The following is a 15,125-nucleotide window of genomic DNA, read 5'->3' as shown; positions in this document are numbered from 1 at the left end:
ACATCGGCGTCTTCTTCGTTCACTCAGGTTTTTATGAGAGGAGAAACTGCCGCTCAGAGTTAATTTCACTGGAAACACTGCTGACTCATTCGGTGCTGCTGATTCTGTGGAGACGCTGCTGCGCTCGGTGCTGTCGCCTCAGACTCTGATTTGCATTACAGGCTGCAGAGAGCACCAGTCCAAAGGCAGCACTGAACTTTACAACACACACTCCAATGATGCAAACACACTCACACATAAGTGTCCTTTATTATAAGTGCAGTCTTGCACTCGGGTTTAAACTGGAAATAGTTTAGTTTTTCTTTGTGAGAAAGTGAAAAGACAGATGAATGTGTGAAGAGTAAAGATAGCTTTCTATTATGCTGTAAATAGCAGATAATGAAATATTTATTAAATCTGTTTATCTGTGTGTTTTGTTTTTTGTTTTTTATTTCCAGTCAGTCATGTACGTTAACCTTTTGAAGATCTCTTTTTGTTTATCTTCACTGGATGCCTGTTCTGCTCTGCTGTGACTCTGACATTTAACAACTAAAAATTGTTTCAACAAAAAAAAGTGATTTAGGTATTTTAATTTTGTAAATTTTTTTAATTCCATTTTTTAAAGATGGTAAGATGGCTTTTTAGATGTTTTGCTTTGTTCAGTGCAGTAATTACAAACAGAAATGGATGAACCGAGTTGTCTACCCTGCTGTTTACCAAAGATGAGTTTTAAAAAAAAATTGTTTGTTTCTAGACCAAACTTAAATGTTGTATTCTTGTTTAATATGATGGTCAGGAATTTGTTTTATTTTATTTATTCGAATACTGCAACAGAATAAAGGTCATTTGTGTCCAGGTTACAGTTTTGTTTTTTATGACTCTAACTTGTTTTGCCATTCTTGCCAGTCGGTGACACTGATTGTTCCTTTTGTTGTTATGTCTATTTTTGACTAATGCATTTTAATTTTTTTTCTTAACATTTAGTTATTTCATTTTTCCTTTCTGGTCATGGCGTACTTTTAACTTATATCTCATATGCATTCTACACTGCCTCGACAAATCCGAAGAATGCATTTGTTGGGTAAATTATTTATCAAGGTACTTCAAAATATTAAGAACAACAGCAGCAGATGACGTTTGAGCTCTTTTTTTTTTAACTGCAAGTGTTCAAAAGACAGACATTACAAGCAAAGATGAGCTAACAGCTTGTTTGTCCAGGGCTTCTTTCCCCTTTATCAGGAAGTTTCAGTTCTTGTTGTCAGCCTGCACGTCTTGCAGAAGAGGCCATTTATGGTGGCCCCATGCTTCGCGCCTAAAGGTGACAATTGTTCCACGATCAACTTCTCGAACGTTGCTGGTAAACAACACAACTTCCTTATTTACACGGTGACAAAGCAGAAAACGAGACTACAAACGTGTTACAAGACTAATGAACCATGACTTTAATTTGGCCTTTAAACATTTTCAAAAACTTTTACTAGTTATCTTTTGTGTTTTTTGTAAAAATGTTTAAAGCATTTAGACTGGATTGTTGGTCTGCAGTTTACCATGCAGGCAGATTGTAACACAGTGTGACTTTTTACAACACAATTTTGTTCTTGTTAAGTTTCTGTTGTGTTTTCGAAAATTGTGTTATCGGTCTTAACTTCGCTCTGGTCTTAAGGTTTCAGAAACTTTGTAAAGTCACTCAAAGGGAATTGTTTCAAAGCTCAGATCAAAGTGCATGCAATCCAGTCTTCTTAAAATGTATTTATCAAATGAGTGGTGATTTAGTTGGACACCAGGGAGACACGCTGTTCTGTAATCCAGCAACACACCTGAAACCCACAGCAGCTTAGCATCGTTACGGCTTTGCAGCAAAATATTCCAAAGTGTAATCATTCAGCTCTTCTTTGTTATTGTATGTTCAAAACACTTTATGTCAAATATTTAAAATAACTTGTCATCTATGAACTGAAAATTGTAAGGGAATTTTTTTTTTGACACAAGTTTAGTTTTTACAGCAATAAACTGGTTAATTTACACCACACTGGTTATGGGCTTTACAAAGAAAATAATTAATCATTTAGCAAAGAAAAGGTAATTGTTAGTGTGTGGTTGTAGGTGTAGGTCTATATCCAGTGTTCTTTTTCCTGTTTAATAATTTCAGTAAGAAGATTGGCAAATAAAGCAACAGATGTATATAAAGTACTTGAAAGAAGTAAAAATACCTTAAGAGAAAGTGACTTAAAATTATTTCACTGGTAAGAAAAAGTACTTTATTAAAAGTTATAAAACTGCTCACAATAATCAGGAAAGTAAAAGTACTTTTACACTGGTTTTGAGTTGAGTAAATTGAGAAAGGTATAAATACTCAACTAGGCTTAGTGAAACCTGTTGACTTTAAAAAGTCAGCTAACTCAAAAAGTTAAGTTAATTCAACTCTTCATTTTTTAGCACTCATAAACAAACTCGTTTTCATAATGACTTATATTTAAATGTGTAACCTGTAATGAGGTGTTACATTTTGAAGTAAAGAATTAAAATTACATTGTTTGTTTTGAATGCAACAAAATTAAAATAAAAGTTAAAAAAATACTTGGTAATATGACAAATCCTCAAAAAAATCACCTAAGTACTGTAACAAAGTAAAGGTACATAAGAGGATTTGGGCCACAGAGCAAAAATATATTATTTTTCCTGAGTTCTGATTTTAATCACAGAATTCTGACTTTTATCTTAGAACTCTGCAAAAAGTCAGAATTCTGACTTTGATCCAAAATTGTAAAGTAACTAAGTACAAATATTTCTTTACTGTACTTAAGTTGAACTTATCTGTACTTTACTTGAGTAATTATTTTTCAGCCTTTTTACTTCTACTTCTTACATTTTCACCCAATTATCTGTACTTTCTATTCCTTACGTTTAAAAGGCAAAAAGTAGAAAGTCGTTACTTTTATTTCATTTTTGCTTGTTTTCCTCCCAGCTGCTTATAGTAAAAATTAAATATTATCCATATAAATTGTGCCTCCAAGATAGTTAATTTAATTGTGGTTGAATGAGAAGTATAAATATATAAAATTCTGATACCATATTTGTTTGTACACAAATAAATCACTTCACACTCTAGCAGGACACAATCATTAAAATAAAAGGACTGTGCTTAAGAAGTATTTGTATTTCATGAATTATATTATTGCATTTGGCTGCAGCCCTCGGATAGATTTTTTGGAGAAAAGGTTTGGGCACCTTTGATATATGTATATAAATGGGAACAGCTAGATAAGTGCATTTTAAATTTAACATAAATTAATTATTTTAATACAATATAGTCATTTCTGCATTGTTTTGGGGAGGTCACCCCCCAAAACATGTTATTACAGAAAATCTTAACTGCTCATTTTAATTCAATACTTTTACTTTTAATACTTAAGTACAAAAAGTATCAGATACTTTAAGACTTTTACTCAAGTAATATTCCTAAAGGAGACTTTTAACTTTTACCAAAGTAATTTTTTGGTAAGATACTTGTACTTTTACTCAAGTATCACTTTGTGGTACTTTATACAACACAGCTTTGATCTCAGAATTCTGAGAAAGACTTTCAAAATACTGACTTTAATCTCAGGATACTAAGAAAAATGTAAGAATTCTTAGATTAAAGTCAAAAGGCTGACTTTTTTTCAGAATTGGGAAAAAGTCAGAATTCTGAGAAGAATTCAGGGAATTTTTATTTATTTATTTATTTATTTATTTATTTACTTACTTACTTACTTACTTACTTACTTACTTACTTACTTACTTACTTACTTACTTACTTACTTACTTACTTACNTTACTTACTTACTTACTTACTTACTTACTTACTTACTTACTTACTTACTTACTTACTTACTTACTTACTTACTTACTTATTTTTGCTCTGTGGAATTCTCCGTATGAATGTACTTAGGTTTAGAGGTCAATAGTAACTTTCTAACAGCACGTTTACCTGGAGGATGAGCAGTGTTGCGCATGCTCAGTCGTGACTTTCATGCTGCCTTTACTAATATTAGCTTTTTTGACAGATCAATGGCGACGTTCGTACGAAAAAGGAAAATGATCAAAGCTGTAAACAATATACTCCCGTATTTTTGTATCTATGAATGTGTATTCGTTAAAAAAATTGACGACACATCCTCATTAGGAGTAAGTTATTTCGTCCTGTAATTTTTCCGCCTTTGTAAGGTTTGTAATGGGCAAATCTTCTTTACGAGGTGTACGTGAACGCATCACACGGAACCTCCTGAAAACACTCATTCATGTGACAGCCAGTTATCAAGCTAGCTGTCGTCTTCACGCCTTAAATGGGGACATGTGACACCTTAAGGGTTCTAATGTAACTCGAACACATGTGGGATTATATTAATGTAAACATAGTATCAGCAGGTGAATATTTCTAAGCTGAACAACTCTTCTGCTAGGTGCATTGGGAATCCTCAACGTATCGCGTTATGGGAGAGACACGGAGGTCAGGCGAACCGCGGACTGTCCACAGCAATCTGTTAAATAACTTTGCCACCGCTCCGATTAGCTGTCTAATTCTTCTGTAACCCCGGTAAGGATTGCCTTTAACACTAGAGACAAGAAGCCTATTTAGCTAAAGGTGGTTGGTCTGCAGGGATGGTTGTAAAAACATGGCCGATCAGTCAGGTAAACTGAAGCTAACGAGATTGTGACTGCAATGCAGTTAAGTGGTTTTCATGTTAGCCTCTTTTTGCTAACGTAAGCTAGCTAACTGGTAGGCGCTGTACGAAAAAATTACCACATTTTATCTGAACTGGGAAGCTATTTAAAGTTACGATACGTAAGCTCAGTTGATGAAAGTTATCCTATATTCTTGAAAGCTTTAAGTTACTGATGACGGGTCCAGTTTGGACTCAAAGTTAGTTACTCGTCTTGTCAAGTGGAAAACCCACCGCTGTTTTAATACATGTTTATATTTGCAGATCAACCTAAATCATGCCTGGAAAACTAAAGGCCAAAATAGTGGCAGGGCGCCACTTGCCTGTCATGGACAGAGCCAGCGACCTAACGGATGCCTTTGTAGAGGTAAGAGAAGATGGTATGTTTTTAAAATCATTTCAAATTATTCTGTTCTGTAACAACTCATTGATGACCAAAATCACACGCACAGTTCATTCAACCTAGCATGTTCTCAGAGAGCAGCTTCGTTCAGATCATTTAATGTCTATTCATATTGAAAGACACCACAAGGAAATTGGCTGCTCAGTAGTTGAAAACCCATATATATATATGTGTGTGTGTGTGTGTGTGTGTGTGTATATGTATTTATCTTTTATGAAAATTTATTTTCTTGTTTCTTAACTTTGTTAATAATTTTAAAAACAACTTCAAGAATAATTTGAACAGAGATTGTTCTCTTTGCTTAGGTGTCAAGCATTGCATTGATTTTGTTATTTATAATTGTAAAGAATAATTCAAGTCTTCAATTGAGACTTGGTAATTTGTCAGACCATTGCTTGTTTTAAAACATTTTTAACTCACTGCACTCTGGTTTCATTATTTGGTGCAGGTTCTTTACATTTGTTAAGTTAAATTGGGTTTTTAAAAGTTTTGTGTCTTGTAATTGTATTTTTCAGGTCAAGTTTGGAAATACAACCTTCAAAACAGATGTTTGTCCTAAGTCCCTCAACCCACAGTGGAACTCAGAATGGTTCAAATTTGAGGTAAAATGGACTTCACTTTTTCTTTTTACAGGACTGGTGTAAATAGATATAACAATGTAGATGCATTCTATGCAGCATCAGTATATTTGTTTTCTCTCTTCACCAATATATGCTGTTTAGGTTGATGATGAGGACTTGCAGGATGAGCCATTGCAGGTCACAGTATTGGACCACGATACTTACAGCGCCAACGATGCAATAGGAAAGGTTTATATCGACATCGATCCGCTACTCTGTTCTGAGGCTGCCTCCATCATCTCTGGCTGGTTTCCCATCTACGATACCATCCACGGTACAAGACTCGGCTCTCAGAAGTTTCACAACCCAAAACCTCTTGGGTTTTACCCTCCGTTAAGTTTGTTTAATGCATTTATTTTTCATTAGGTATCCGAGGAGAGATCAATGTCCTCGTGAAAGTGGAGCTCTTCAACGACTTGAACCGCTTCAGGCAGTCATCGTGCGGGGTCAAGTTTTTCTGCAGTATGTTTGATTAATCCTTAACTAACGTGTTTCAGTTAAATATGTCTGAAATGTGAAGGTATGTCTTTGTAAAGTTTTTGGCGCACAATTGAGTTCACCAACAGGAAATATATTTCTTTGCTGTAAACAAGGACTGGCTATTTTAAAAACAAGAAACGAGCTGAAGAAAGAACTTTTCTACCCAAATCTTAACGTTTTTCACTTTGTGGTTACCTTGTTTTTATTTGCAGCCACATCCATTCCACGAGGCTACCGTGCAACGATGGTACATGGCTTTGTAGAGGAACTGGTAGTGAATGAAGACCCAGAGTACCAGTGGATAGACCGCATTAGAACCCCCCGGGCTTCTAATGAAGCTCGTCAGAGACTCATCTCTCTTATGTCTGGTAAGAAAGCTGAAAGGTGATTTTCTTTTCGTTGAAACGAGATGGGTTTTTTTGCCTGTTAATATGGCTGCATGCTGCCCCTTGTTCAGGTGAGCTGCAGAGGAAAATAGGGCTTAAAGTCCTAGAGATGGGTGGGAACGCAGTGGTGGGCTATCTACAGTGTTTTGACCTGGAAGGAGAGTCTGGGCTGGTGGTCCGGGCTATAGGTACAGCCTGCACACTTGAAAAAATCACCTCTGGAAGCGCCCCGATGTGCTGCCCACTGCCCAACACGGCCCCTGCTTCCAACGCCTGCAACTCCCCTTCTAAAGATGGAAAGGAGTGAGTACGACCCAAAAACCCCAGCATGGACTTTTAACTCTGTTTGTGCGAAATGAAGTTTGTGAGATTCAGGAGGAGCAGTGTGTGCATGAGAGGGAGAGTGTGTGGACAAAATGTTCCGTACTTTATGTGGATTTGTGTAATTCAGCCAACCACCCTGTGTGTGTCTCAGTGTCCAGGATTCCCCATTATGGTGTATGCCTGTTGTATCTCTTGTATTGCAGCATGAAACTAACACACAACATAACCTGAGACACACACACGTACAGCACACACACAGCCATCCCTAGCCCCTCTCCCTCTTGCCTGGTTTGCTCTTTTAAACCGCTCCTGCATGGCTTTCACCGCTGCCTCGGCATGTTATGTTGCTTTGTGTTGTAATGAGCGTCCAGCATGTCTTCTGCTCGGCTTCGAACAGTGTCTCCTCTTTTTAGCTTTGCATTTCCAACTCTAAGTGGCTGATTTGTGATTTGTGGTCCCAGTTCTATTAGCGCAGCTGCAGCTGAGTGTGTGTTAGGTCTCGATTGCATACAAGTGAATGACTGCATCAGGGATGAAAACACCTGTTTTAATATACTTTGCAAACTGAAATTCAAAAAAAGATTTTTTTTTATGATTCACCATGAAAATAGATGATTAATACTAAAAAAAAATGTAATTATTACCCTTATAAAACACCTTTCAAACCTGTTACCAGGAATTACTGTTGGGTTTTTGCACAAAACAAAAAAGGTTTGCTTTGTCCAGTAATAAAAATGTGCTAAATCAGCTTGTGTATAATTTAACAATATTTTTCTCACTTAATTTATTTAGTAAGGTAAAAAATACATTAAAAAACTGAATAAATATGGGAAAAATATCAACTAAAATATATAGTTTAAAGCTCAAAGCATGTCGTTTTTCTCTTTTTTTTAACCTCTATTGTTTTCAGCAAACCTACATTACAAATCAATACATGAAACTAAAATCACAGTACTGGCATTCCCACACTAAAGTTGTGCCCATACTTTTTGACCTAATTCCTAGAGTCAAGTTTAATGAGGGGGAAATAGATTGTAATAAAACAGAAAAGAAGAAAATCCACCTATGAGGAAAACAAAGTCACAAAGAACCTACCATAGTGAACAGCTGGGGGACTTGAGGCCAGAAGGTCACAGGTTTGATTCCCCTCCATGCCCATGTGAGGGCTTATTATATTGTATATCCACATTAAATCATTTTAAAAATGTCTTAGTTGGACCTTTTAGTTGTTTTCATCCCTGTTTTTTATTACTGAGATCTTAAGCTGAGCTCTGTGCATGATTTTCCCGTTGCCTTTATGTGACTTTAATAAAACAAGACAAAAAGTGGCTGCAAAATAAAAAATCAGCTCACTTTTTGCATTTCATTTCCCTTTTTTGCCTCTTTTTTCCCCCCACTCGACTGCAATGTTGTGTTGTTTCTGTGTGCATCTCTTTCTTCCTCTCTGCCTACATTCGGATCAGGACATTTCTCACTTATGTCCAAAACACTCCTGCGTCTTCCCACTCTCTCTCTCTCTCTTTCTTTTTCTTTCTTTCTCTACGTGTGCTGATCGGCCCAGGTCTCCCCTTACCCATGGATGTCGCTCCACCCACAACAGCCCAGTGCATTCAGCCTGCAGCTCCCAGAGACTGTCCCAGAACTTCTCTGTCTCTGTTCCCACACTCATCTTCACTGGTACGCAGAGGCAGGGAAGGAGATCAGTTCACAAGAACCGCACAAATTCTGAAATACAAAGACATTATGGTGATGTGTTACCAGAAGGTGAGAAGGGAGAGTTTCTGGTTGGGAGGATGGATACTTTCAGTTCGTAGATCAGAGCAAAGAAGGAAGGCAGAATCCTGCACCCTTGGAGGAAATGGTAAACGGTGATATTAGACTTGATCCAGTTAATAAATGATGGGCAGCCGGGTTCTCAGTTGCATCATAATCCCATTCTGCACTTTCTCTACACTCAATTGACCTTTGCTTCTCTTTAATGGGACACATGCTTCAACTTGTCATCCTCTGTTGAGTTTGACCTTTTTCGCATTTTTTTTTCTCCCACTTTGCTTTTAAAACTTGTCTTTCTGTGTGCATTTCCTTTGCCTCCCATGCTTGCCTTTTAGTTTGTTTTCCCCACCACATTGAAACACATGGCACCCAAAGCAAACATGTCACACATTTAAAAAGTCACCTTCCCACTTCGGAGCAACATTGCGCACACGCACAAGACGCTCAGAGGGTGAGGCGGTGACTGACGTGCGTGCGTGTGTGTGTGTGTGTGTGTGTGTGTGTGTCATGTTCTCCTGGCAGGCCGGTATTTGGTGAGGATCTGCCCTTGTCCTCCGGCCCGCCTACCCCTTTCAGATCCCTCCCCACCTCCTCTTCCTCTCCCCCGCCCTTCTCTCCCTCCAAGCTGTGCAGCCGCCAGTCCTCGTCATCAGACACAGACCTCAGTTTGACGCCTAAGACGGGTAAGAGAACTCTGCCCACCCCCCTCGCCCATTCTCAACCCTCCCTACTCCTAACCCCATCGTATGGTGCTGCTATGGTGGTGTTTTTAAAAGTAATTTTGTTTATGAATTCATTTATTCCATTTATTTAAAAGCTTGACTTTATTCTTATGTTATTGTGAATAATATTTTGTCTTCACGTAGCCATTCCCTGCATCCCACTTGTCTCCAGTGAACTGGTGTGTCTTTTTTTATTTAATGCAATTTAAGAAAACAACAAACTATAAAATGGGCTTTTTATTGTCGATGCACCAGATCTCTGTTCCGTTTTTATAGTTTGGTGATAGAAGCATTGTGTCTCAAGAGGAGGCTGTTGTTGCTCTAAGGTCACTTTTGTGTTGAAACTATTCACCAAGGATGGAGTTTACTCAAATTTTGAGCACCATTTAGCCCAGAGATCCCTCTTACTATTGTTGCCGCCAAACCTTTTTAGACTGAATCAGCAGTCTCTCAGTCCTCATTTCTCATACTTTCACTTTTCCAGTATTGTTTTCTTTCTCTTTCCCATCATCTGTTTGTCTTTGTCCCCCATTTTCCTTTTTATTTACTTATACAATATCAAGTTAGGCCCAAAAATAATTGGGTGTCCTCTATTTGTTGGTTTAGCTATGCTCTCATTAGCCATGTTTCCATCAATGTTTTAATGTGCATTTTGAAGTATCGCATCAGAAAAGGTGAATGCAAACGACAAGATTCAAAAAAAACTTCCTCCAATTCTCGTAAAAGTTGATATGCTCGCTTGAGGTGGTTTTTGTTTTTTTCGAAAAAGAGTTAATGCGCAAAAGGAGAGATGGAAACACATTTGCCAAATCAGTTGTGACGTAGTGAACATTTACCTCACATGGTTGATCAACTGTTCTTGCTGTCTAACGGTACCGATACCAGAGTGACTGCAGCTGGACACTCCTCCCGCTGTTGACGTCATCTCAGTTAATCCCATAACGTGAAGAGAATTGCATTTCCTTCTCTACGTCTCCAGACAGCAGTAACATCGCCAGAACTAGCTGATATGACAGAATAATTACAACTTTCTCGATAGAAACTTGTTCCTGATAACTTTTCTCCATTTTCCTGAGATGCAACTTCTACTTCCTGTTTACTACACGCATGCATCTGACGTAATTGATTCGCTTCAAGTCAGTTGATTGGAATTGTCTGATTCGCATTTATTTGTTTTTTTTTTCCTTTTTGCAAAATTTTAAAAAATTCGCTCAAAATTCGAATAAAAATTGGATGGAAACACGGCTATTTTTTGTTTTTAGTTTTAATGAGCGAGACTTGTTTTGGTTTAGATCAGTTCTACTGGCTTTCTGTAGGTCATTCATGTAGTTTTCTTTTTACTTTCTGCTGTTTTGAATCAATCAGACACAAGACATTTAACTCATAGAATAATATGTTGACACAAAGAAAATAGCATCTTTGGATTTAAGTCCTTGGTGAAGCAGTGCTTTAGATTTGTGTGAATTTCCTCAAATTAAAACTGAATTTCTAAATTTGTTTAATGATAACGTTTAACTCAGACATCCAAATATTTCTGGCCTGAACTAATGGCATACTCTTTTGGTTAGGGATAAACTGTTTTGTCTTTTTATTGTCATTGCTACTACTTAAACTTTTTAAAGTCTAGGAATTTAGAAGTAACATATAAACATATAACAGTAGTTAAGAGTAGTTTGTTTCTCAAATGTGTTTCATTAATACATAGTTGTTTTAGAATACAGAGCTTTTCACATTAAAAACGAACACATAAGTTTAGTTCATAAAGATTTTTTGCAACTTTATCAAACTGAATCTCACAGGGATCAGTCATGTCATTCCAGACCGTTGCCTTAAGTAGAATAAAATGGTAACTGGCCTGAATGTACAGTACAGTATATAGCGCTTATCAAGTCCAGTGACTCCAAAGCGCTTCACAGTAGTCATTCACCCATTCACACACACATTCGCACACCGATGGTGGTAAGCTACATTGTAGCCACAGCTTTCCTGGGGCACACTGACAGAATAGCTGGAGCCTCCCTCCTTTGCTTGTTTCATTTTATTCTTTCCTTGTTTTCACTTTGTCCTTGTTGCCCCTCTGTTGTGCCTCACCCCTCTCTCCTCCATTGTTGTGTCCATTCTCACTGTATCTGTTTTTCTCTGTGCGCCTTCCATCTGTTTCTCTGCTGGATAGAGGACCCCCAGTCACTGAGATGCAGGCCGGGGATCTTCCTCTGCCCCAGATCCCCCATCCTCTCGACAGACACTCTGTCCCTTCCTGGTTCGGGCCCAGGGGGCTGTGGTCACGGCTCTGCCCCCAGAGCGACCACCTCGCCCCTTCCCTTCTTCACTCGCTCAGACTCTGCCTTGCTGAGAAAGAGCGTGTCCTTCACCGAGAACCTGCTGCTGGCAGCCTCCGGTATAGTAGGACTGCTGTGTGCCATCGAGTAACAGAATCTTATAGCAGTGAAGGGTTATGGCGCCTCGCTTAATCTACAGCAGAACTATTCAAACCCAGATCCTCCTGAATGGTGTTGTTAGAAATAATAACTCAGCATGTGTGGTAAAGCTGCCCTGAACACAATGTAAAGCAACACTATCGACTAAATCCTTGTTCTGGAATTTCCCACGCCAGCATGTGGTTTGAGACTAGAAAAGTAGGTTAGGATTAGCGTGACAGGGATGGAGCAGGTTTATTCACAATTTCTAATTTAAGATTCAAAAGTCACTTTCACTATGTTGTAAAATCTTTAATGTCACAGTGACAGTGTATTTGCTTCCTTGTTCATTGCCTGAGCTGAAACCAGTTTGTGTTCTGTGATCAGGAATGGGCAGTGGGGGCAGCGCAGGGAAGGAGGCGGGGCCATTGAAGACCCTGCTCAGACAACAGACACAGACTGCTCTCGAACAGAGGGTACGATGACATCAAACATTTACACTTACTCACACATTTGTTTACAGGATTTTCTTCCTCTTTGTGGAATAGAGGGGTGTTCCAGGGTATCTGAAATTAGCAATAATATAGCTCTAAAAATGATAATGACAAACTTTGCTCTGTAACTTGACTTAGTAGCTAAATGAAATGTTTTAAAAAATGTCTGCAAATGACAACTTTTGTAAACAAGAAGCAAAATCTATCAAAACAAAACAAATTGTTACCTAAACATCCCTTTGCCGCGTTGAGGCAGCTGTTAGAGTGGAAGCCAAACAGAAGAAGAAAGCTGTGCAAATTAACCCCCCCCCCCCCCATATAGTTGGACATTCGTGGGCCAAAGGAAATGTAACCCCTCTAGCAACTTCTGATTCTTCCATAAGTTAAGTTTTATTCGTTTATAAAGCACTTTTCATACTAAAAGCAGCTCAAGGTGCTGTACAAAATTATGCACAATAAACAAACCCATAAAAACAGCAACAACAATACAATAAAAACAACAAAACAATAAAAACAATCATTAAAAAAATGTAAAGATCAGGAAAGATACAGTTCAAGGAATACATTTAAAAAGATATGTCTCAAACCTGCTCTTAAAGAAAGCAACACTCTCTGCAGTCCTCACATTTTCAGGCAGACCATTCCACAGACGAGGGCCATAGTACTGAAAAGAAGCCTTTCTGTATGTGTTTGTTCTGACCCTTGGAACAGTTAATAGTCCAGTGCCAGAGGATCTTGGTGTTCGTGGCGGTTCATATGGTAATAACATTTCAGCCAGATAAGATGGCGCAAGACGATTTAATAAGACATTTAAAAACCAGTAAAAATAAGGCCTTCACCTAGAAGAACATGCTGAAAACACTTGAAGGGGAGGTAATCCTGATTAGATGCCTACACCACCTCAGCTGGCTGCTTTTCCATAAGGATGAGCAAAGAATCAAATCCAAGCTCCATGCAGATAACCAGTTTTCTTGCTTTATTGAATCCTGTGGAAATTTTAAAACTGAGCATTTTGGCACTATGGAGGAAATTAATTTCTGGTACCTTGTTCTTTTGGTCATGATTTGAAGTATGGTGAAAGGTGAGGGTTAAAATATAGGTAGACTGACATGGGAGAGAAAAAAATTGGCCCTTCCTTTGCTTATTTAACAGATTGCCAAATAGGAAAATGAAGATGCTGTTAAAGAATTTATGCTCTATTTTTATTGAAACAAAAGTACATATTGCTCAGAAGAAAACTAAATTGGCTAGTCGCTGCCCAGAATTTATTATTACTTAAAATTTGGTATCAGTCTTGGCCATAGAAAAATCATTAGTAAACCTGTTGTTGAAATGTAGATAAACTGGTATAAAAAGAAATTGGCTCAGCTTCCTCTTCTTTACCACAGCAGACCAGTGGAACGCCCTCGTCGCTGCAGACAAAGCCCTGATTTGTCACAAGGTTCTTGTTCTGTCCTACCATCATTTATTAACAAGAGACCAAATACAGTGGTGTGAAAAAGTTTGTCCCTTCCAGATTTTTTTTACATGTTTGTCACCCTTAAATGTTTCAGATCACCAAACTAATTTAAATATGAGACAAAGAAGACAAGTAAACACAAAATGCAGTTCATAAATGAAGGTCTTTATTATGAGGGAAAAATAAATCTAAAGCTACCCTGTGTGAAAAATTAAATGTCCCCCTGTGTTCTATCACTTCTTTGTAAATCTGAGTTTAATTTCCCTATCCACACCCAGGCCTGATTACTGCCACATCTGTTCTCAATCAAGAAACCACTTAAACAGGACCTGTCTGACAAAGTAAAGTAGACCAAAAGATACCGAAAAGCTAGACATCATGCTGAAATCCAAAGAAACCCAGGAACAAATAAGAATCAAAGACCTATCAGTCTGGAAAAGGTTATAGATCCATTTCTAAAGCTTTGGGAGAGAGTGCCATTGTCCAGAAATGATGAAAGCTTGGAACAGTTGTGAACCTTCCCAGGAGTCGCCGACAAACCAAAATTACCCCAAGAGTGCAGTGACGACTCATCCAGGAGGTCACAAAGACTCCAAAACAACATCCAGTTAACTGCAGGCCTCACTTACTTCAGTTAGGGTCAGTGTTCATGCCTCCACCATAAGAAAGATCCTGGCCACAAATGGATTGCAAGGCAGAGTTCCAAGTCGCAAACTTGAACTGGGCAAAAATAAACAAAGGCTTGTCTCAATTTCATCAGAAAGCATCTTGATAATCCCCAAGACTTTTAGGAGAATACTCTGTTGACAAAGTTGAACTTTTGGAAGGTGTAAGCCACATTACATCTGGCGTAGAAGTAACACAGCATTTCAGAGAAGGACCATCACACCAACAGTAAACTAGTGTGGTGGTAGTCTGATGGTTTGGGGCTGTTTTGGTGCTTCAGGACCTGGAAGATTTGATGTGTTGAATGGAACCATGGATTCTGCTGTCTAACAAACATCCTGAAGCAGAATATCCAGACATCGGTTCGTGACCTCAAGCTAAAGCGTGCAAGGGTTCTGCAGCAGGACAGTGATCCAACACACACCACCAAGTCCACCTCTGAATGGTTTAAGACAATTAAATTTACAACGTTGAAGTGACCTAGTCAGAGTCCTGACCTAAATCTGATTGAGATGCTGTGGCATGACCTTAACAAGGCAGTTAATTCTCAGAAACCCTCGAATGTGATTTTAGTAATTTTATGTTTACTTGTGTTATCTTTGTCTCATATTTACAGTGGTTTGCAAAAGTATTCATACCCCTTGAACTTTTCCATATTTTGTCACATTACAACCACAAACATAAATATATTTCACTGGA

The 15,125-nt window shown here is 38.1% G+C and overlaps 2 protein-coding genes across 10 annotated transcripts in view; both read left to right on the top strand.

Moving 5' to 3' along the window:
- b4galnt3b (beta-1,4-N-acetyl-galactosaminyl transferase 3b) overlaps positions 1-839 on the top strand; it is a gene marked incomplete in the record, with an annotated part of 26,098 nt that extends 25,259 nt beyond the window's left edge. The window contains 1 exon segment of the mRNA XM_014003495.1: positions 1-839.
- A 3,367-nt stretch (positions 840-4,206) lies between these two features.
- c2cd5 (C2 calcium dependent domain containing 5) overlaps positions 4,207-15,125 on the top strand; it is a 30,649-nt gene continuing 19,730 nt past the window's right edge. For 5 of the 9 annotated variants that reach the window (XM_014003491.1, XM_014003490.1, XM_014003489.1 and 2 more), the window contains exons 1-10: positions 4,208-4,555; positions 4,947-5,049; positions 5,601-5,687; positions 5,808-5,979; positions 6,072-6,167; positions 6,398-6,553; positions 6,643-6,874; positions 9,191-9,351; positions 11,564-11,788; positions 12,195-12,283. In XM_014003491.1, coding sequence (XP_013858945.1) covers positions 4,960-5,049; positions 5,601-5,687; positions 5,808-5,979; positions 6,072-6,167; positions 6,398-6,553; positions 6,643-6,874; positions 9,191-9,351; positions 11,564-11,788; positions 12,195-12,283 — 1,308 coding nt within the window. In that variant the 5' untranslated portion in view covers positions 4,208-4,555; positions 4,947-4,959. Of the gene's footprint in view, positions 4,556-4,946; positions 5,050-5,600; positions 5,688-5,807; positions 5,980-6,071; positions 6,168-6,397; positions 6,554-6,642; positions 6,875-8,456; positions 8,573-9,190; positions 9,352-11,563; positions 11,789-12,194; positions 12,284-15,125 lie in introns of all 9 variants that reach the window. The other 4 variants (XM_014003486.1, XM_014003493.1, XM_014003492.1 and 1 more) reach the window with 4 other exon arrangements.

This window comes from Austrofundulus limnaeus, unplaced genomic scaffold (genome assembly GCF_001266775.1).
Source record: "Austrofundulus limnaeus strain Quisiro unplaced genomic scaffold, Austrofundulus_limnaeus-1.0 Scaffold19, whole genome shotgun sequence".
NCBI classification, from domain to species: Eukaryota; Metazoa; Chordata; class Actinopteri; order Cyprinodontiformes; family Rivulidae; genus Austrofundulus; species Austrofundulus limnaeus.
This window is presented reverse-complemented; position numbering and strand designations above follow the sequence as displayed.